This window comes from Channa argus, chromosome 18, assembly GCF_033026475.1.
Source record: "Channa argus isolate prfri chromosome 18, Channa argus male v1.0, whole genome shotgun sequence".
In the NCBI taxonomy this organism is placed as follows: domain Eukaryota; kingdom Metazoa; phylum Chordata; class Actinopteri; order Anabantiformes; family Channidae; genus Channa; species Channa argus.
In genome coordinates, this window is record NC_090214.1 from 3,569,894 (window position 1) to 3,591,202 (window position 21,309).

Genomic DNA, 21,309 nt, shown 5'->3' on the forward strand with positions numbered 1-21,309 from the left:
GAGGGCGTCTGGGGAGGGGAAGTTGGGAAAATAGTTGAGGGGATAGGGGTTTACGATCGCTCACTTTGAGGAGGGAAGAGCAGTCGAGCAGAACGTCACTTACACATAAACACACATGCAGAGCGACTTTAAGACCATCTGGGTCACGGTCAGCTCAGTGCGGGGTCACTGTTAGTTCCAAAGCTGCAGCGTGGATCACCAGCAAGCCCGGAAGTAAGGATGTAAACACGGGTTGAGTAGGTCCTGCACTGAGAACACATGCTCTGCAGACCAAATACTCTGTGTGAGTGTGAGAGGGGAGTGAGACCTTTCCACCCCAGCAGGATTTGTATGTGGGAGCCACAGTACAGAGTGGACCTACCATCAGCCAATGAACCAGACACAAACTCAAAAACCTGCCTCATAGTTTATGTGGAATGATGCCTTTTTTTTTTTTTTTTTTCAGGAGCATTAACACAGGTTCAAATGTTTTCAAGCTGGTCTCCAAATATCTACATGTATTAATGGATGATGACAAAATTAGCCTCTTAGCCCTCCTATGGTGTGTAGGACCCCCTGCCTGCAAGAGGAACACAGAAGCTGCCTTTAGGACTCGTTTCATGTTTGGTCTTTATTTCAATCTGTTAATTTTTTTTGGTTTTGTTCTTGTCCATTTCTTTTGCTCTTTTGTTGGTTATTTTGCCTTTTTAGTCATTTTGTGGGTCTTTTGAACATTCTTGTCTCCTTTTCTCATAATTTATCTGAGAAATATTAACTTTCACTCGACGTTTGTATCCCTCTATGCCTGATGCCCATTTGTTTATTGCTAAAGTTACTGGTTGCTGTGAAATTTTCTTGTGTCTATTCTGATCATTCAGAGACGACTTTCTATACAGGTTTTTCTGTGCAATTTAACGCAATCCAAGACAGTGGCTCTGTCATGAAGACTTACAATTTTCTGCACATAATGATAATAGCAGATTTATCAACCCTATCTTTTTTCTTTCTTTTTTTTTTTTTTTTATTTAAGAGGATCATTCAAAAAGCACCTGGTTACGGGAGTGTGAGGCAGACATTAAAAATTTGCACTGCTTTCAACCAACCAAAGCATTCCAACTCACCTCCACTATTCTGTGTCTCCTCACAGCCTTTGCCAGCCTGCCAGGTCTCATGGAGCACTTGTCAGAGAATTACAAGTACTGGAAGAGGTTGGACGAGATGAAGTGTAAGAGCTTGCGTCCTCCCCCTCCTTCTTGATGCAATCCTCATCCCTTCCTCGAATCCATCGCTTCAAGCAGGGTAAAAGGTGAACGCAGCTATGCAGAGGAACAATTGGTCTCTTCAGCTGTGATTGGGTGGCGCTCTGTGCCCTCCCGGGCACCGGGGGACACGTTCAAAGCCCGGATATCTGGATTCTGAGAGCAGATATCACTGACTGAACACTGAGACGCTGTCTCCATCTCAAATCACAGCCTCTTTTCTTGAGCACTTCTAATTGGAGGTGGCGTTCTGCCATTGGAGAACAGGTTGTCATTTGAGGCCCCTTTGCCACTTCATGGCCAGGTTAAGTATTCCTAATAGCACCTCTAGGACCTGTGTGGACCCTGTGGCTCTGTGACCTGACAATCTTTGCCGTACAGTGACACATTAGAAACCTGCACTTTAGCTAATCGAGATGTTTTTGTTTTTCCTCCCGCTTCCTTCGCACAGCTGCTTTGATTCGTGTTCCTCATTCGTCTTTTTAGTCCACATCTGTCTATTGCTCTAAAATGAAAATGTGGTGAATAAGACGGCGACCAAAGCAACACACACACCGAGCGAAACGGAAGCCCTAAAGAGATCGGTTCATGCTTGATTGCAACAGTGCGTGTGTGTGCGCGCTCAAAAATTAATTTTCTAATTTCTAACTTCTGACGGTGCTCAGCTGGAATAACTAACTCTAGGACCAACTTCCTAACAATCAGAGGTTTGGTGGTGGGGGGTGGGGGCTACGTGAGACTTAAGGGGAGACTGACGAGCACCAGGGTCCAGTCCGTATACAGTTTTTATATCCAGCCGTACATACAAAAGTAACATCCAAGAAGGGCTGTTTTTGTGAACTTTACTGTATTAAAAGACCATGTAGCTACATAACAGGTGGTGAAATGTCTGTTATGGTCATTTCCTCTACGTAGTGTGTACTGTCAAAGCAGCCACTGGAGATCTGTCAAACTTGTATTGTCCTAACAAATGGAGAATTGCACTGTATCTAAGCTTACACACACACACACACACACACACACACACACACACACACACAATAGCTTTGTGACACTAACTGTAGACATTTGTGCCCAAAAACAGATTCAACTATTCTGAACTGCGAGCATCTGAACAAAACCAGTTTAGGCTTCTTATGTAAAGGTACAATAACCGTTGTATGGTGCACAGATGTGTTTGAGGCACAAATGGACCTCACAGCAGCCTGACTTAATGTATGAAGCGGCAGCTGCAGAGTCAGCATCTGCCGGCAGCCCTGATCACTAATTGGCTCCGACCCCCTCATGTTTTTTATTTTTTATTTTTTTAATTTTCCTCTCTGTTTGACAGATTTTTAAGTCTCTCAAATCCTGCAAATGCAATTCACCCTTTTGGTTGCATGCAGTTCACCGAGGATCAGACAAAGGCCATCCCATCATGAGATCTGCATGATGTGTCTGCCCTCTGGTGGCCAAATGCGGGTGTTGCAGAAGTGGAGCATCAAGTTAGAGCACAGGAAGAAGGGCTATGAATCAAAGTCAGCATTCACAAACAAATGATTAGCGTTTATAAGCTATTGCCTTTTATTAAGTATTTAACTCCTGTATTTTTCAGAGCACTTTTCTTTGTTACATTAAAGTACGGCAGTAATGAAACACACTGCTATCACAAAAAACCAAGTTTATAAACTAAGAAAATGAAGACATAAGACAATTATAAACTACCCAAGTTGCTCTGGTGAAACCGTAATTTCATTATTGCCAGTTCCTGTCCCCAGGCTTCATTTGAATGGTGATGAGTGACGCAGAAGGAAGCATTGCTGTGTTAATTCAGGAAATGCACATTACAGTATTAACCAAAGGCACAGGGGGTTCTTTACACATGCCTTATTCTAAAACTAAAGTATTCTTTTGATTGAAATAGCTCCTCTACTCCTTCAGAAAAAGAAAAAAAAAAGCCATACATGTTTTAGATATTGTAGAAATTTGAACTGACCTGTTAAGTGTCGATGGTTCTGTCACACTGGTCCTGATGTTTTGATCCTTCCTGTTTTGTAACTGAGGCTTTTAAAAGACAACCTCAGTTGGTTTGTCAGTGATGGTTTCAGTTCACTCTAAAGAAACAGAACTGGTCACGTCCGCATTTAGCGTATTCACGATTATATGTAATTGTTTTATTATCGATCAAGGTCTTAATCAACGCCTTAATCTTGTCTCACTGTTGAGGTCTGCTACCGTTGCAATACACTGTAAACTACCTAATGTAACTGCCAATGTATCATTTACTGCTTTGCATTTTATATATTTTGCTTATGTAACTATTTGTTTTGGCTGTTACATGTTGCAGGGGTGATTTCCAAAATCTCAAACTAAATTTAGATTATTTTTTTTTTAAACTGACTTGAAATGTGGATCCACCGCTGAATGTTTCAGGACTGCGATCACTGATCAAGAGAACATATTTTTGCTAGATTTCTATTAACAAAAAAATGTTAATTCTTCATATTTAAGTGACACACAAACATGCCTTTTTCTGTGAGCAGCGATGACTGGAATGTGATTGTAAATTAGATCAAGTGACCGCCTCATTCTGAGTCTGCCAGACTGTAGAACTGCTTGTTATGTAAAAAAGCCTTCATCACTTAGCTGTTTCCATTTCCTCTCTTGTTCATCTGACAGTGATGGCCGTGGCTGCACCAACTTGCCAATTGTTTTGTATAATTTATGAACAGAACAATAACAAAGTGATAATGTCAGATACGGTACAAATAATTTTTCAAAGACGTAAAATCATCATTGGCCATGAGAACTGTAACATGTGTTTTTGAAAGACTTTACTGCCTCATGCATAGTAGTGACAAAAGCTTTCTCTCTTAAAGCTTAATTTGAGAAGTTTAATGTATTTTTGCTCTTTATGGATTTTGTCTTTTTATATGTTCTTTGTCAAACACGTCTTGTGAGACAATTAAAGCATTCTTTAAATATGGAGTTGTTGCATGAATGACGGCGACAAATTTATCACCACATTATATGTTTTAGGAAATGAGCTTAGTCGTTTTCTTGCCCAGAGAGAAAAAAAAAGGCTACAGCCGCTGAAAAGGGGAAAACAGCTGGCCTGGCTCTGTAAAGGTATCACAACAATATTAAAGCTTTGGTGGTGCTGATGGCCATTTTCTTTTTAATCATTTGGACAGAGCCAGACTAAATGTTTTGCTTGTGTTCAGTCTGACTAAAAACAGAATTTTGGCAGATGGGGTGAAACGAAAAGATCTACAGTGACACAGTAAAGGACTGCAGGTGCTCAGCCCACAACATGCACTCAGACACCTTTACACTGCAATTTAATGTAACTGTTAAGCCGGAGAATCTTATGCTGTGTTTACTGCCACTCTGAGATTTTAATACAGTTCTATGTTTTACTAGTGTTGTACTTAACTACACTATATTGAGGTGTGTATGGAAAGAACAGGGCAAAACAATGTAACGTTTCTCATTGTCGACAAATACTCGACTGTAAAATGTATGGCTGAGCTGTTACACTTGTATAATCTGCAATTCACTTTATCTAATAAATTGGTCATTGAATGTAGCAGACAGCCCTCTAGGTATGAAAGAGAAACTACTGCCTTAATATCTATTTCACAGTGCTTAAAAACATAAAGCTGGAAATAACAATGAAACATCATTTCTGTCACTGACATGAGGTATTTACTGAGTTTTTTTTTTTTAATTCAAGTTAAATATTTGTTTTCAGTCAAGGCAAACACAACAAAGAGGGTTACAGTAAATAACAATCTGTGGCACCGATCAACAATCTCCCACCTTTAATTCTTTTTAAGGCAGCGACTCGCAGGTTAGGTCAGAGTCCTCCACTCTCCTCAAGTTTTTTAAAAAGTGCCAGGCTGCGCAGGTGCGACTGTCTTTCTCCGTTCTTCCACAGAATCAGCAGGTGATCTGTCGAGCAGGTGACCAAACCGTTCTCCTTGAAGCTCACGAACATCTGGCCAGGGTGCAAAAGGGAGCATGAAAGCACTGTTGTAACGCAATTTGGACATAGAACATATGTTTGTGTTGGGGCTGGGCGATAAACCGGATTCACTTGATTGTTCAAAAACCAAAACTCGAATTAATGTGAAAACTGCCTAAATTGAAAAATTGAGATTATCAATGGTGCTGAATTTGGGTTTTTCTCTTATTTGCCGTTGTTTGATTTAATTACAAATTTTTCACCCCTACTTCGTACTGTACATTGTAAAATCCTACCTGAACTGCTCCTGAGTGGCCAATCAGATCACCTGTCAACTCCAGCATCCTTATGTTGGGGATTTCCATCACCTTCTTCGGTGGGGGACCAGTCTGTTTGTTGGAGCGGCCAAAAGTCCACATCCCAAAGAACCCTGGTTAAATGGACAAAGGGGAATGACTTGTTTGTAAAAATGGAATAAAAAAAAAGAAAAAAAGACGATAGAACTGCGCTCTCACCCTGCCAAAAATCACGCTATGAGAGTGGTGAGAGAGAACTTTAACAGCTAAACAATGAGGTGCAGATGCGTGTGGTGATTACCTGGAATACCTGCTAATGACCCCCTTTCACATCGTATTGTTAATCAGTTTATCAGTGCCTGCTTTTTTTTCCCCCTCAGTAAACCTCATGGTCCTGGGAAGTTAGTGCTGAGTGAGTTTTTAAGCACTTTTCTGAAGATAAACAGTTGCCTGCTCATGCAGATGAGAATGGGCAAAGCATGAATTACGACGTTAAAATACTCAAAAAAACTAAAGATAATTCATGTAATTCTGCACCAACGTGTTTCCCTAAATCTCTACACCAACAAAGGTGCGAAGTTATCACCTTTAGACTCACAATGATCCCATTCATGAGAAACCTGCCCTTCTGAAACCTTTTCCTTTAAAGTCCAACGCAGATGAATCGTTGATTTCTGGTTCCTTTAGACACAAGTGATAAATAATGACAAGCCTGAGTATAGTACCCTCCAGCCAGGATCTATTCAGAGACACCACAGCTCTACAGTGACTGCAAACAGCTAGACCATCAAAGACAGTAGGAAAATTAGCCCACTTAAGGAGAAAATGCGGGCTCTCTGTTGACGGTGCCTGTAGAGTACACTTTCCTTTGATATACACAATACCACATCTGGACTGCATTACTACTCCTCCGTGCCACCCACACATCAAGAAACTCGGCTACACAAACAAGTTGAGTGCAGGCAATTTCCCTCAGTCTTTGGGCTGCATGCGCTCCATCACTGGAAGTGTGATCCAGTTTTCTTAAAGTGACAAATCCACGGGAGGAAATGAGATGACTTCTGATATCTGTGCATGTCTGAACAGAGTGTGTGAACTACTTCCTATCAGCTGTGGGATATAAGAGGTCACGCCTCAGACTGTGCGTTTGGATTTTTTGTTGTTGCGCGTGACACACCTGAAGACGCTGGTTCGGCGGGCAAAGGCAAATCTTGGATCTCCCACATTCTCACGCTGCCGTCTTCCGAGCAGGACATCAGCTCACTGAAACAGACAGTGTCACACCCAATGGTGCATCAGCTGCTTGACTCATAACCACAAGTGATTCCAATCCTCCATGCTGGCTGGATTTCTAAACAGCTGACCTCGTGTTTAATAAACTTTGTGTTTCTGAGTGATGCCTGCTTTTATCCAGCTTATAAATTACATTATAAATCAAGCCACAAGCAAAAACACAGACAAAGCAAAAATTAGAGTGTACGCTTGTTGCCGTGATCGGTTTGGGGGCAGTGGTTTACTGACTAACTCTATAATGTTGATGCTACATTTGTTGTAAAAGTCACAAAAAGCTCACAGAAAGAGGTCAGATGTCTTTGTTCCATTTTAAGCATAAACAGAAAAAAAAAAAAAATCTAGCACTCATGTTTCCACAAACATTTCCTTTCGTAGCACTTGCTGACTTTGCTTTTTTTTTTGCTTTTTGCTTTGAACATCAGAAGCTTGGGATAAACCCACATGCCCAGTAATTAAATGTAAATATTTAAGTTAATCACAAACCAAACACTGTGAGAACCAATGCTCTACAATACACATTTCATTTACACCATTTTTGATCTCCAAAGGCTCATAAAGTGCTGCCACCTGTTGGATCACGCGTGATAGAGATTGGAGAAACAGGAATATGTGAGAAAAGCAAATTCTGTATTACCTGTCAGACAGCAGCATGGTGTGTAAGACATTAGAGTCATGGGCAAGCTTCCTATAGGCAACCACTGTCTTGGTCAGAACACTGTACACATACAGGCCGCTGCCCACAGCTGCAAGAATAAGCTACACAACACACAAACATTAAGCATCTTATGGGTCACATTAAGCAAACATAACATCATCTTGTTATCCTCACCCTTCCATTGGTGGAAAGATGCTGAATGGACATTTCGCTGGGTTTGGGAGCAGCCAATCGTATTTCCGCCTGGGCGCAAGACTGTGGTTCCTCCCACAGGATGTGCTCATAGGCCAGGACGTTCCACTCAGTCGCATCCCACAAGATCAACTCGCCCACATGGGAACCACTCACAAAGAGCCCGTCTGAGGACGACAATGGCAACAACAACAACTTGAGTCACGTCAAGCACACAACATTCAGCGGATGTTTCAGAGCTTCCTCAAGCGCGCTGACCGTTGACATTGATAAGAGCTCGAATCTGGTCCTGGTGGTCCGACAGACAGCGGATTTCAGCCACTGACACAGAGGAATCGGTAGCTACCATCAGCCTGTAGATCACTGCCAAAAAAAAAAAAATACCATGTCTTGATTTGTGCACAATAAATATACATCCTGGTAATGATTCTTGTCAAAATATTCAAAATCCTTCTCTTACCTATCTCTTTATCCATGGCAGCTGCTACGCAGTTCTTGGGCAGCTCTATCAAAGCGGTTATTCCTACAAAGTGCCAGAACACACCAACGTTAACCTGTGTGTGTGCAAAGTGCAGTTTCAGGGGCTGCACACCGTGTTCTCCTCACCTGTGTCGCTGTGGTTCTGTCTCTGACACTGCAGCTGAAAGTCTTTGTTCCAGACACACAGTTCCTCCCCACCAGAGAGCCACAAACACAGCCGCTCCAGCACTAGCAAACACTGAGAGAGGCACACAGCTGGGTCACTATGTAGTATAAGAGCTATTTTTAATTTGGATACACACACACATAAATCATCAGTGATTGAAATAAATTACTTATAAAAAAATGAGTAAGTTATAACTTGCATTAATAACCTTTTGTGTCAAACTTAACTACATATCGTAGCCAACAAATACTTACCCGCTGTGTCACGGTATATGGTGGATGAATGACATGACTAAGACATACTGTACATTTTAAAACATACTGTGTACAGACATTGCACAAAATACATTTTTTATATATGACTTATGCAAAATCAATAGGATAAGTCATTTATCAGTTCAAAAAGTTATTTGCTAAGCTGCAAAACCACAGCTGCCATAAAAACTGCAATGTTTATGTTTTGCTACTATATCTAAACTTCTAATGTGCGAATGAGTGATATTACTAATGTTATTTTCAGTTAGCCAATATGTAAAATAGTCTGTTAATCTAACTGTCTAGTGGACGGGTTTTTGTCTTTTAGAAAAATGTGCATCCCTAAATTATTTTAAAAAAAAAAAAACTACTCACAAAGCAACATCAATGCTAAGTCTGACACTAATCGTAGAAACAACGTTTTGTGTTTTTACTTCTTCGGTTGCAGAATTTAAAACCTATTTTAATGCTGAAGCCTTTATTCACATCCAATACGAGGAATGCTTGTCAAATTCTCAATAACATTTCCATAGGGAGACAAGTAAAATTATTTCCTGACTTTTTTAAACATGTCATGCATCGTTTTGTCCACGTATTAAGTTCTATGTGTGCAAAAAGAGAAGTGATTAATTATTACATTGTTCTCAATAGGGCAAAAGACTTGTATCAATTGTTCTGTTTATGGTTCATCTGTGCAGCTGCAGTCTTTACATTATTCAAACAGCATTAAATTTAGAATTGTGTTGCCATAACACCATAAAACACTATATCAAGCCATAACACACAGCAGCATGTTTCTGATAACAGACTAATTTATTAATACTAAAAAATAAAAACTCAAACCAAGTGTGTATCTGAAAGCAAAAAAACGGAATCATTTACAAAAGCTTAGTATGAACTCTGGCAGAAAAAAGCTTCTATGAATTAAAGGAAAGAAATAATTTCTGGCTGAGAGAACTATGACCCTCTTCTGTGATCAAAATCAATTACCTTTACTGAAGACTGGAGATCTGAAATTGTCTGAACCCTGTTGCCTGTATCAGGGTTCCACAGCTGATGAATAAGATTAAGGAGAATCGAGTCTGAAGCACAACCACAACAACAGCATAGTGTGGTGTGTGTGTTCAAATGGAGGATACACTGAGACTTCTATCTGAGGAGGCTGTGATAAGCGAAGTATACGACGTGTGTCCATTATTGCAGGTGAAGGTGGCTATCGCTGTTATTTGCTGGGAATGGCCCCTCAGTTCCTGCAGCCTCTCACCAGTCTAACAGACAAAAGAAACCAAACACAAATCGGAAGTAGTGCCACTATGTTGTGTGTAGTTTTAAAAAGTACTGAAATAATACGCATGCAACACCTTACCTCGATATTCCACACCAAAACAAGGCCATCATCCCCTGCGGAGGCACATCTGGAAAAGGTAGGATCAAAGATGTAAGCATATAGCATTTACAACCTCATCAACCCATATTTTATTCACCATAGAACATAAACAACATATCAGATGTTGAAACTGAGACATTTTACCATTTAATGGAAAATATTAGCTCGTTTTGAATTTGATGGCAGCAACACATCTCAAAAAGGTTGGAACAGGGGAAACAAAAGGCTGGAAAAGTAATTGCTGCAAATCAAAAACAATTGGAGGAGCAGTCATTGGAGGAACTATTTAGATTAATTGGCAACAGGTCAGCACATGACTGGGTATAAAAAGGAGCATTTCAGAGAGGCAGAGCCTCTCGCATGTAAAGATGGTTCACTAATCTGTGACATCTAAAAATTGTGGAACAATTTCAGAAAAATGTTCCTCAATGTAAAATTGCAAAGACTTTGAAGTAATTGCAATTTTAAAAAATATGTTTAAAAACTATTTTACATCTACAGTATATAATATCAAACGATTCAGAGAATCAGCCAGAGGTCAAAACTGTCTGTGTGTGTGATCTTTGGGCCCTCAGGCAGCACTACATTAAAAACAGGCCTGATTCTCTACTGGACATCACTGCATGGGCTCAGGAACACAGTTCACTGTGCCATCAACAAATGTTAAGTTAGAGCTGTATCACTGAAAGAACACGATCCAGAAACGCCGTTTCAAAGCTCAGTCAAAATGGTCTGATGCAAAATGAAAAACTGGTCAGATGAATCCGAATTTGAAATTTTTTTGGAAACCATGGACGTGATGTCCTGAGGACTAAAGAGGAGAGGGACCATCCAGCTTCTCATCAGCAGACAGTTCAGAAGCCTGAACCTCTGATGGTCTGGGGGTGCATTATGTCTATGGTGGGGGCAGCTGAGACATCTGGAAAGGCAACATCAATGCTGAAAAGTACATAGAGGTTTTGGAGCAACATATGCTCCCATCCAGACAGCGTCTCTTTCAGCAAGACAATGCTATATGCGCAATGCTATATTATTATTTTATGATGCAATGCGCATCATAAAATAATAAAAACCTAGCAGCAACACTTCTCTGCTAAATCTCCAGCAACTGGTGTCCTCACTTCCCAGATGTTTACAGTTGTTAAAAGAGGGGATGCTGCACAACGATCACCCTGTTCCAACTTTTTTGAGATGTGTTGCTGCCATTAAATTCCAAATGAGCTCATATTTTCCATGAAATGGTAAAATGGCTCAATTTCAACATCTGATATTTTGTTTATGTTCTATTGTGAATAAAATATGGGTTGATGAGATTTGCAAGTCATTATGTTCTGTTTTTATTTATGTTTTACACATCGTCCCAACTTCTTTGGAATTGCGGTTGCAGGCTCACTGTACATCTATATGTGACAACAAGGCCTCAGTGGAGATGTGCATTTGCCAGATCTCATTTTTAGCGACCCGACTAGTCAAAACGCTCACAGACAATCTCTATCTGTGTGAGGAATAATTTCTTGCGGGTCTATCCCCACACCAAGAAATCTTTAAATAAAAACCTCTGTCCTCAGGCTCAGCACCTTCACTCACCCTTTGACCCTCAACCATCCACACTACCCGATCCTAAAATCAACAGACAGGATGAGCGGACAGAACAGAAAGACAAAATGAGCATAGAGGAACTGTCTAGGATACACTTTCGGACCTCAAAAGCAATCTGGGGAGAATTTCCTGGCCTTTGCCCTCAACTCTGGTCCTGTGTATGGAGAGGACAAGGCCCAGAGGAGGGGGTTATTACAGGAGGAGACCAGGCGTGACACAACCCCCACCACCTGACACACATACCCTTAGTGCTTTTATAAATCCCAATCTGACCACTTGTGCAGACCCACTCTACCATACCAGTGTGCAGCATACTTCCACCAAACAGCGCAGAGAGCAGGTGCACAACCCTTTTATGCGTGCGTGCAGGAGAGTATGGACAGCATTAAAAGGCTTTGGTTATACTGTACTGTGCACACACAATCACACGGCGGTGATGATTGGGCTTATGTCATGCTCTGGAAGTTTGCTCTAGGTGAGGATCTCCTGTCAATCACTGAGGGATAGTGGCCACCCAAGGGTGGAGAGGGGAGAGGTTAGAGTGAAAGAGAAAAAAAGGGGGGGGGGGGGGGGGGGGGGGTCGTTGTGGTCTGCCTACCTGAAGTCATCAATCTGCACCAGAAATCGAACAATGTCAAAATGTCCTTTCAGCACCTGCAGCTCAGTGAAGCAGTTTTTCGGCTGATCCTCTCCAATGCACAGCACAGAGTTTTTCTGCAGACATAAGAGGGAAAGTGAGAGAAAGACTGTGGGGGAAAGTAACTCTGTACATTTACACAAGTGCTGCAATCAAATACAGTTTTACAGGATTCTTAAATGGTTTTTATGTCATTTTACAGGAAAAGTGATGGGGCTACAACAACAGAAAGTCAATATTTTATGGTCGACTTAAAAAACTATTGAGCTAAACTTTAATGCATCAGCAATAATCTCAATGCAGTGTATAAATTTACATGAAAAACAAGAGGCTAGTTTAATGCATAATGAGAATTTTTTGCTTTTGATAATTTTGTACATGGTTCTGCTGTTATACCTTGCCAGACAAAGCACTTTACAACGTTGCTCCTCATTCACAAAAATACATACACCGTTCAGCACAACATTACAACCACCTGTGCAACTGAATGCAATCCAGTACAGCAGCTCCGCCATGAATTCTACTTTTACAAGTTCAAATTTTCTCAGTTCTCAGGTTGAAACTGTCAGAAAGGTGTGTTTATTATTGAGGTCAAAGTGGGTAGTAGAGTTGCGGTGGAGTGCATTAGAAGAGGTGGTCCTAATGTTTAGGTCACCCTAGTTAAAGTTAACCTGAACCTGCTATCGCTCGATGACTCCTATACCTCATGGTTTATGTATATTTTGCTACTATTTTTAAGGAGGATGACTCCGACATAGTTGTGCTTCTTCTATCCCAACACTTTATGTGCTTTACTGTGATTACGAGGTGGAGTGGGGGTTAATCTGGCTGATGACATCACTTTTCTTACAACTTAAAATAGTGAACATGTATTGCATTCCATTGCTTCCCTCAAATGACACATTTGTTTTAAGTTCATCGTGTGCTGGGTGTCTGACAGAACATTTGCACAATAAAACACGTGCAAACTAACGAGGAACCGAAACACCAGTAGAAACTCTCTGGTTTTCATGTTATGATATTCTTCGAAGGAGTCATGGCAATATACTTCCATGGCATCTGACACAGGTCTGGAGCAGCAGGCCAACTAAGACTATGTGACCATACGCTCCAAAGTACAGAATAAGAAACTACGGTTGATGATCTAAACTAAAAAAATTACTCCAGATGCAGTTCATCAGTGAAGAGACATCTTAATGTAGGTAAACCCATTCACATTTTGTACATGTGCTCCCCAAACTTCTAACCATAGAAAGAAAGTTGGAAATCGATGAAGTCACTTTTTACCGGTGAAGAGCCACTATATTAAACCGCTGATGTAAATGATAAGCTAAAAGACACTGGAACAGGACAACAGGCCGTTGCTGTATAGAGATCAGAAGCCGAAGATGTCAGGAACTGCCAGATTTCAAGTCCCTCATTCATGTAAACGTTTAATCAATATGAACAGAGATCATTTTTAAAAAAATGATGGCCTCATATTTTCGGAATAGCTTAAAAAGGGAAATTAATTTTAACAATGAAAGAATTTGATATCACATGCTCAACTCCGGGCCATTGTAAATTAAACAGTAAAGAGTTGTTTTTCTCTGTGTCTTTGCTTTTCTAACGCAGCTTTTCTGTTTTTATTGGCTCATTTAACCCTCCATACCCGGGTTCCTAGTTTGAGAAGCAGATGATTGTGCGCTTCACGCTTGTCTCTGGTTAGTAGCTTCTGTTTCCCTTTGGTTAAAGGAAGGTACAATAAAAAAAAAATATTTTGCCGACTAAAATATGTGTTTCTGATAAAACCCAAGTCTTTAAAAAAAAAATGGTAGAGCGTTCGAATAAGTTAGTGATGTGACGGTTTTCAGCATCGTTTTGGCTGAAAGCTTTTTTTACGGTACTTGTTATTTTACGGTACTTGTTACCTCCACGGAGCTTTGAGCTTCCCGGCCACCGAGAATCCACCGAAGCATGACCTCGTCTCTCAGCGGCTAACGTTCGCTAGCTGAAGTAACAAACTAGGGGCAGTTTAGCTCGATATTTCTGTAAAAAAAATAAAACATTTTTTTAAAAAATTAAAAATAACCAAAAACAAAGGTTAATGTGTGTTGGAATAACGGAAAGCTTAGCCAACAAGCTAATTTCATGATCTTACCAGACATTCGCTTCGGCGGAGAAACAAAGTCGCTCACCGAGATGTCATCGTATTTACCGGCCGTGTAAAACAGTTTTAAAAGGCTTCAACGTGTTGACGATACCTTTTAACACAAGCGGAGAAAAGAAGCGTTGATCCAACGACATTTAAGATGCATGTGACAAGACAAGGACGAACGCTCAGAACCGACCATAACAAACCACTCATGTGACTCGAACTACGGAAGCTTTCGGTGGACACGATTCACTCAGGTCGATCGATATGAGCTTTTGCGTTTAGGGCGATTCAGTGCCCATTTTGCGAGATATTATAAATGTATTGTATATATTCCTTACATGTAATCTCTAAAATATAGGGCCATATATGGAAAAAAAACACTGCTGTGAATAATAAGCATTCATACTTGATTAGTGGATAAAGGGCCGGTAAAAAAAGTGTAAAAATAAGTCAAAGGTTAAATGACTAGTACTCATGTGTACAAGTTCTGTGTAAAAATACCATTATGAAAAATATGTACGCTCCGTTTTTCAAGTCAGGTGCCCACAAAACCTCTGAAATAGGCTTTGCTTGCTTTAACAGCCCTTTGAGAAATCCCTAAAAAAATATAGGATGAGTTGTGTTTTTCGTAGAAATTTCCTTCATTTTGTCTGAATCTTTTTTACTGCAAATGAAAAAGGGAGCAGTGTCTGAGAAACAACACAAGGAAATGTCACACTTAATAAGACTTACTGTATATCACTGTATATCAGTTTTATTGGTTGTTTTACAAGAGTATAAACGGGAGGCAAAATGACAAAATTCTTTGGCTCGATTTGGCACATGACCATTGTTTTAAGGTGTAAATTTGGCAACACTAAATCCGTCTCAAAATGTGTACATATCATGAACTAAGACTTAAAGTGAGCTCAGAGCAGCTTCCTCCTATTTAGCAGATGTAGGCGATAACGGCCTTTAAGTGTCAAACTCTGCCCAATAAAGTTCAAACATCCCATTGATTTGACAATAAGCAAAGCACATTTTTGGGGAGAGGGTGAGTTTGATCACACAGTCAGTTTTGTGTGTTTAAAGGAGTGTTGTTCACCTTCTTATCACTAGATGGCAGTGTGTAACAATCCCATGAGATCAGAGGATAGTTCAAGTCTCTGTTAGCTATGGAAATACATTTGCCATTTGTTTCCCTTTTATTAATCTAAATGTCAAGGGGGTGATCAAAGGCAACAAACCACTTGTTTGATTTGCTTGCATGTTCTCAACAATCTCTGTCTGCATGTTTTCTTGCGCCCCCTCTTCTTCCCACATCTGCATTCATATTGACTGGCTCTCCCTACATATTTTTTGCCTGCAGTCTTTATTCTCTTTCTTTTAGTTTCTCCTCTGTTACAACAGTCTGAGATGCACACACACACACCCACACACACACATTTACACATCACCCTAGCTGTGTCTACTTCTGCTCCCCCGATTGAGACGACACGCAGTGTAGGGCCTGTGACCTTCATGGTGGCTCAGATCTGCGGCTGGCACTGATTTCTGATTTAGTGTCGATCCGCTGCGCTTGTCAGGGGCTGCAAGGTGCTTTCCATGCGGTAATAGAAAAGCTCAAGGGCAGGTAGAGAAGGGAGGAGGGTTAGGGAGAGGAATTGGTTGATGTCAAGTGAATGGCTTTTAGAAGCGAGGGTGGGTGATGCTCTGTTTGCTTAACTGCCTGTCAGAAATCTGAAAGAATGGGTTAAATATGTAGATTCTAGTTAAATGTTTTAGGTCAGTAACAATTTAAAATATGCGAGGGATGTAAAGACAGAAGCACCAGCTGTATGAGGCTGTGCGAGCACAATGGCACTATGTGCTCTGAGTGACAAAGCAAACATGCTGATATTTTGCAGCTATACCATGGTCATCATCGTTTAGCATGATGATTACCACCAAACACAAAGTGTAACTGATCTTGATGGGTATGTAACCATCTTTACAGGTATTGATCTGAAAGTACTGAACATCACTTTGATGATGATGATGGTGCTGGATTAAAAATCGGATGATCACCAAAGCTCTTGCAACTAACCCTCCACAGGACATGCATGTCTGTACAAACTCTCATGTCAATCCATCTGAAAGCCGTCAAGATTCTTCAACACAACAGAAATTGTCTGCCTCGTTAGGACTGAAGAAAATGCTGGGGAGATTCGACAGAACCTGTAGGTGTAAACAAAGACGGCTGACTGCAGTTGGCATAAGCGCAAAGTTGATGATCTTGGTAAAAGATAGGCAAAGATGGTTTGCGGTAAGGCAACAGTTTCATTTCAAATAAATATCAAATAATAACCAACAAAGAAATTTTTTTTTTTTTAACCATTTGGCAGCTTTTATGAATAGCCAAAGAATGACCAAAGACTTTAACGACATTATCATAAAAAATGCAATGAGTGCAGGATACGGCAACTATGATTTATAAAAATCAGGGGAGAAGAGATTGAAGGGGAGGTAACTGGAAGATGTGGCAGAAGAAAGAGCCTCCTGACTGCAGCATTTGGAGAAGACAAGGTGACTAATATGACCAATGGCAGGACTCAGCTAAGAGGTGAATCCAGGATGCATTGGCCACCAAAACACTGACAGCATTAGAGCAATAGAGTCAGAGCAGAGGAGGAAAAAAAAAATCAGCCAGCACCCACTTTCTCCACTGTAGTGGCTGATCTCATCCCCCCATCTGCAGCCTGTAAGGAAAACAAATGGTTATGGTGATGGAAAAGGAATTAAGCGGTAATTTAACAATGGATCAACAACACTATTCAATAACAGGCTCCCTCCTTTGCTGTTCAGAGGGGGTCTTGTAGAAGAGAGAGACTCATTCCTGACCAACACACTTCACTGTCCCTCTTCATCAGGCTTTCACTGTGTTCTGCTTTACCTGCAGTGGCTTCTGCCTCCACATGGGATCTGATCTCAGACCTCAGTCCACAGCTGGTGATATACTGGGTATGTCCACGATCACTGTTTTGTACGGTATTTAATACTGTTTGGATTTCCATTAACATCTCGTGGTACTTAGCGCTGCACTTTAAATAAAGGGGACTTTCACCCAAAAGAAAACTACTGTTTCCAGTGACTGGAGAAACCATTGGCTAACGGTATTTGTATGCAGGATTAGAATGGTGATATCATCTTCCTCAGCTTGTTGGACTGTCGGCGCATTATTCAACGGGCCATTATCAGTTGTTCTTAGCCCTTAATAATGGTTCAGTAAGTGACCTTCAACCTCCAGGGAGGTTCACTATCCACAAGTCTGATAGTGAGGTGACGTCGAACAGCCATTGGAGCTAAGACAGAAACAGGAGTGACGGAACCTGCAGGGAGTTAGTAGGTCACCTACTGAATCATAATCATGTGCTGATAACAACTGATACGACTGCACTGAACCGTGGGGCTTGACAAGGGTAGAATTTACAAACCAACTTCTAGAGTCAATTATATATGACTCTGTACAAGTAAGGTGTAAGACGTGATAGTAAAGTTACTAATTCTTTCAGTGATGATTAGGATTCATTGTTTGGGGTAATTTGAATATATGATTAAAATAATATAATAAACTTCTAATCATGGATGGATTAGTCAACAAGCCAGGAAGCCCCTTACTTCGTGCATCAGTGTTAACTCACGAAAAATGTCCACAAAGAGAAATAAATGACCAAATAGACGCAAAATGATCCAAAAGACATAAGAAAAGACTCCAAACAACACAACAGCCTGATTTATTTTGTGGAGACAATTCTGCCACAGGATCTAATTAAAAGAAACCATGATTAGAATATATATGTCACAGAATCCTGAAGATGACTGTCTCACCCTGAGAGGAGGATGCCTGAGTATATTCTAGCTTCTGTCACTTTGATTTGTCACATGAGTATGACTGTAATTGCTGTGTTTCAGTCATCATAGGTTAATTATCAGCCTTGACCTATTACCTTCACACATACAGACAGTCACTCACGAGGGGGTGGAAGGATTGGATTTGCACAGTCCCAAAAGTTATGACACCTATAGTACAGCAACGCAATGTAAAGCTGCCACTTCTTCTTTGCTCTGTATCATCATCTTCTCTCTCTGACTGATCATCACTGTCAGCCTCTCACGCCTCCTTTCCCCTCCCCCGCCTCCACACATCCCTCCCTCATTTGGTGACCCACTAATGTTCTGTTCATTTTCTCTTATGAACAGATAATGGGCAAAAATCAAATCTCTTCATTTGCATGTAATACAATTAAGACCTTTTCAAACAATGACAAATGGAGGGAGCAGCGAGATGTCAGTCAGCCTCACTGGCAAGCAGACTTTAACGAAAATTAATAAAACCTTCAAATGAGATTTTCGCACCCACATCTGGAATAACAATCACAAAGATTCTCCTAGACTCGGCCTGTCAAATAAAATTAAAGTTCTCATGAATTTTGGCTCTGGTCATGGATGTGAAGGCACCAAAATACCCAGCAAAACTCGAGGGATTTTTTTTGTTTTGCCGTGGTTTTTTTTTTTTTTTTTGCCAATAATAATGGGATGTGTGGCCCAAATTGACTGTTTCATGTTGACGAAACATGAAACAGGAGACGCAGTTTACCTGTGTGCAATGATCACAGCCAGAAACGGTTTGTCACGACTGCATACAGCGATGAGACAAGAAGCCAAGAAACACACACACACACACACACACACACACACACACGTGCATATACTCACTCTCGCTCAGGGTGTGAGAGAGTACCAAAATTACATGGTGTGTGAGTGTGTGTGTGTGTGAATGGGTGAATGACAAGCGACATTCTAAAGCACTTTGGATAAAAAGCATAAATATAAGTGGCCATTTACCATTTACACATGCACACACACACACAAACACACACACACAAAGTTCTATTGCTGTTGTGTAATTTTCTTTTCAAATTTGAAAAATGTTTTAAAAATGTTTAAAAAGTGAAAAAGAAAAATATTTCAAACATGAAATCATTCTTGTGTGGTTCATAATATTAAATACAAATCATAATGCTAACTACAATAACAAAAGTGGCATAAAAACACACTGATTCTAACACAGGTCATTTTTGACCCACTTATCAAAGACTGTAGGGTCCAGTCACCTGTACAGCTAAGGGTTAATAACACACTACAGTCTTTCCCTGATATTAACCAAGTGCTGTGAGAGTCTAAACACAAAGGTTAAACATTTTAATAAGATTAAGAACAAGCAAAGTTATACTGCAATGTTGGACACTTAAAAATAATTGAAATAAAATAATGATGTTGTGTGGGGACGTCTTGATTTTAGGAAAATTTCCTTTGTTCTAAAATTCTTACTAGCTGCTCAAGCTCCATAATTAAGGTTAGGACAGAGTCTTCTCAGCTAATTAAATGAAATGAGCTAATTTATGAAAACATGAAGTTTAAAGCTCCTAAGACTCGACCTACTGCCGATTTTGTCGCCAGGGGAAGTTGGGCTGCATTTGTCGGCCACTTTTTAAGCTGCCTTCAAAATGGAGAAGCCCTGTTGCATCTGTTTGACACAATGGTCCTTAAATGCAGCCTTCTAAGGAGAACTGAGACATGGCGATTGCCTCGGATGTGTTTATTGTTGTAACCATGGAAACGAAAATCGTCTACAAAGTGTTTATTGCAACCCAAACCATGATCTTTTCCTAAATCCTGACCAAGTTGTTTCTGTTCCTAAAGTTAAATAAAAATAGGAAGAAAAATAGAAATAAAACAAAATACAAATAAAATAAAAAAGAAAGAGCAAAAAAAAAATAAGAGCAAAAAAAGTGAGGTAGTGCAGTTCTGAGTACGAGCTTCCTCAGTTTCCGATCTTTTCTGCTAAGCTAAGCTAAAGGCCTGCTGACAGCTTCATTGTCAACAAGTAAAAAAGGTGCAACTATTATCGTTAATTCATTATGGCAAAGGCAATTATTTTAAAGTAATTGTTTTGGTTTCCACCTAATGCATATTCATAAACATAAATTCACATTTTCTCATTCACACACACATTTCTCATGCCCAAATACAAGCATATCGATATAATCACAGAAAACAGCTCTGCACACACATAAACACACACTCATGTATGCACGGCTATACATCCATATGCACACACACACACACACACAAGCTCACTCTCTCCCACACAGACATACACGAACTCACACACAAGAAAATTAATGAGCTCTCATTCATAATCCAGGACAGAGAGAGCCATATTCACCCTTGGATGGTTTATTGACTGATTTCATTTATTTGTGTGGAATAAATAGGTGGTAAACATTGGCTCACTCTCACATTTTCCACGACACACTCGCTGCACAGCATTCTGGGAGAAATGATCCCACCAACAGCAGGGTCACTGATTGGCTACCTCGTCAGCGTGTGACAAATTACCCAATGAGAAATAGGTTACCCACTTCCACAAACTAATTAACCTGGGTGATAGTGAAACAAATTATTACATTTATGTAATATTATTTCACATCTGTCGCTAGACTACAAAAAAATCTTTATCCCCATGCTTCCCCGCCCCCCGATCAAGTCTTTGTCATGATCATAAGCACACCCAGACTTCACCAAAGCCTACACATATGCGAACTTTAGATACAGATTTCATTTTTTTTTAACAGATTCAAACATATTTTCCAAACATCTAAACGGTGATTACTGACATAGTTATGACCTCTTCGTGGCTTACGAAATAAATCTGAGCGGTCAGGAGACATTCAAAAAGCTAGAAATAAAAAAATCAATATTTCTTTTATGCATCGTGTACTCATTCATTAATTTTCTTTAATCCTTCCTTTCTGATTGTGAACAGTTATTTGTTATGCTTTTAATTTGTGTTTTTGATGGAGCGGACTGTGACGCAAAACAAATGTCAGTGGACCCTCAACAAAGTGTATCGTATTGTATCGTATAGAGTTGTATTGTATCATATTGAATCCTGTTTTATCATTGTAATGCATCTGTTTTATCTTTTTTTTTTACTGAATCAGATCA

At 40.2% G+C, this 21,309-nt stretch overlaps 2 protein-coding genes across 5 annotated transcripts in view; one reads left to right on the plus strand and one right to left on the minus strand.

Annotated features, from left to right (window-relative positions):
• The window catches only part of pde8b (phosphodiesterase 8B), a 41,939-nt gene extending 37,734 nt beyond the window's left edge, over window positions 1-4,205 (plus strand). For all 4 annotated transcript variants that reach the window (XM_067483873.1, XM_067483872.1, XM_067483874.1 and 1 more), the window contains exon 22: window positions 1,127-4,205. In XM_067483873.1, the coding sequence (XP_067339974.1) occupies window positions 1,127-1,236 (110 nt within the window). In that variant the 3' untranslated portion in view covers window positions 1,237-4,205. The remainder of the gene's footprint in view (window positions 1-1,126) is intronic.
• wdr41 (WD repeat domain 41) lies at window positions 3,598-14,505 on the minus strand. The gene is made up of 14 exons (XM_067483876.1): window positions 14,284-14,505; window positions 14,054-14,171; window positions 12,105-12,220; window positions 9,887-9,935; window positions 9,660-9,788; window positions 9,511-9,573; window positions 8,227-8,338; window positions 8,081-8,143; window positions 7,879-7,983; window positions 7,603-7,787; window positions 7,408-7,529; window positions 6,658-6,743; window positions 5,481-5,614; window positions 3,598-5,217 (listed from the first exon to the last, which is right to left on the minus strand). The coding sequence occupies exons 2-14, from the start codon at window positions 14,099-14,101 to the stop codon at window positions 5,077-5,079; spliced, it is 1,353 nt and encodes a 450-aa protein (XP_067339977.1). The 5' UTR covers window positions 14,102-14,171; window positions 14,284-14,505; the 3' UTR covers window positions 3,598-5,076.
• Between the last annotated feature and the right edge of the window lie 6,804 nt (window positions 14,506-21,309).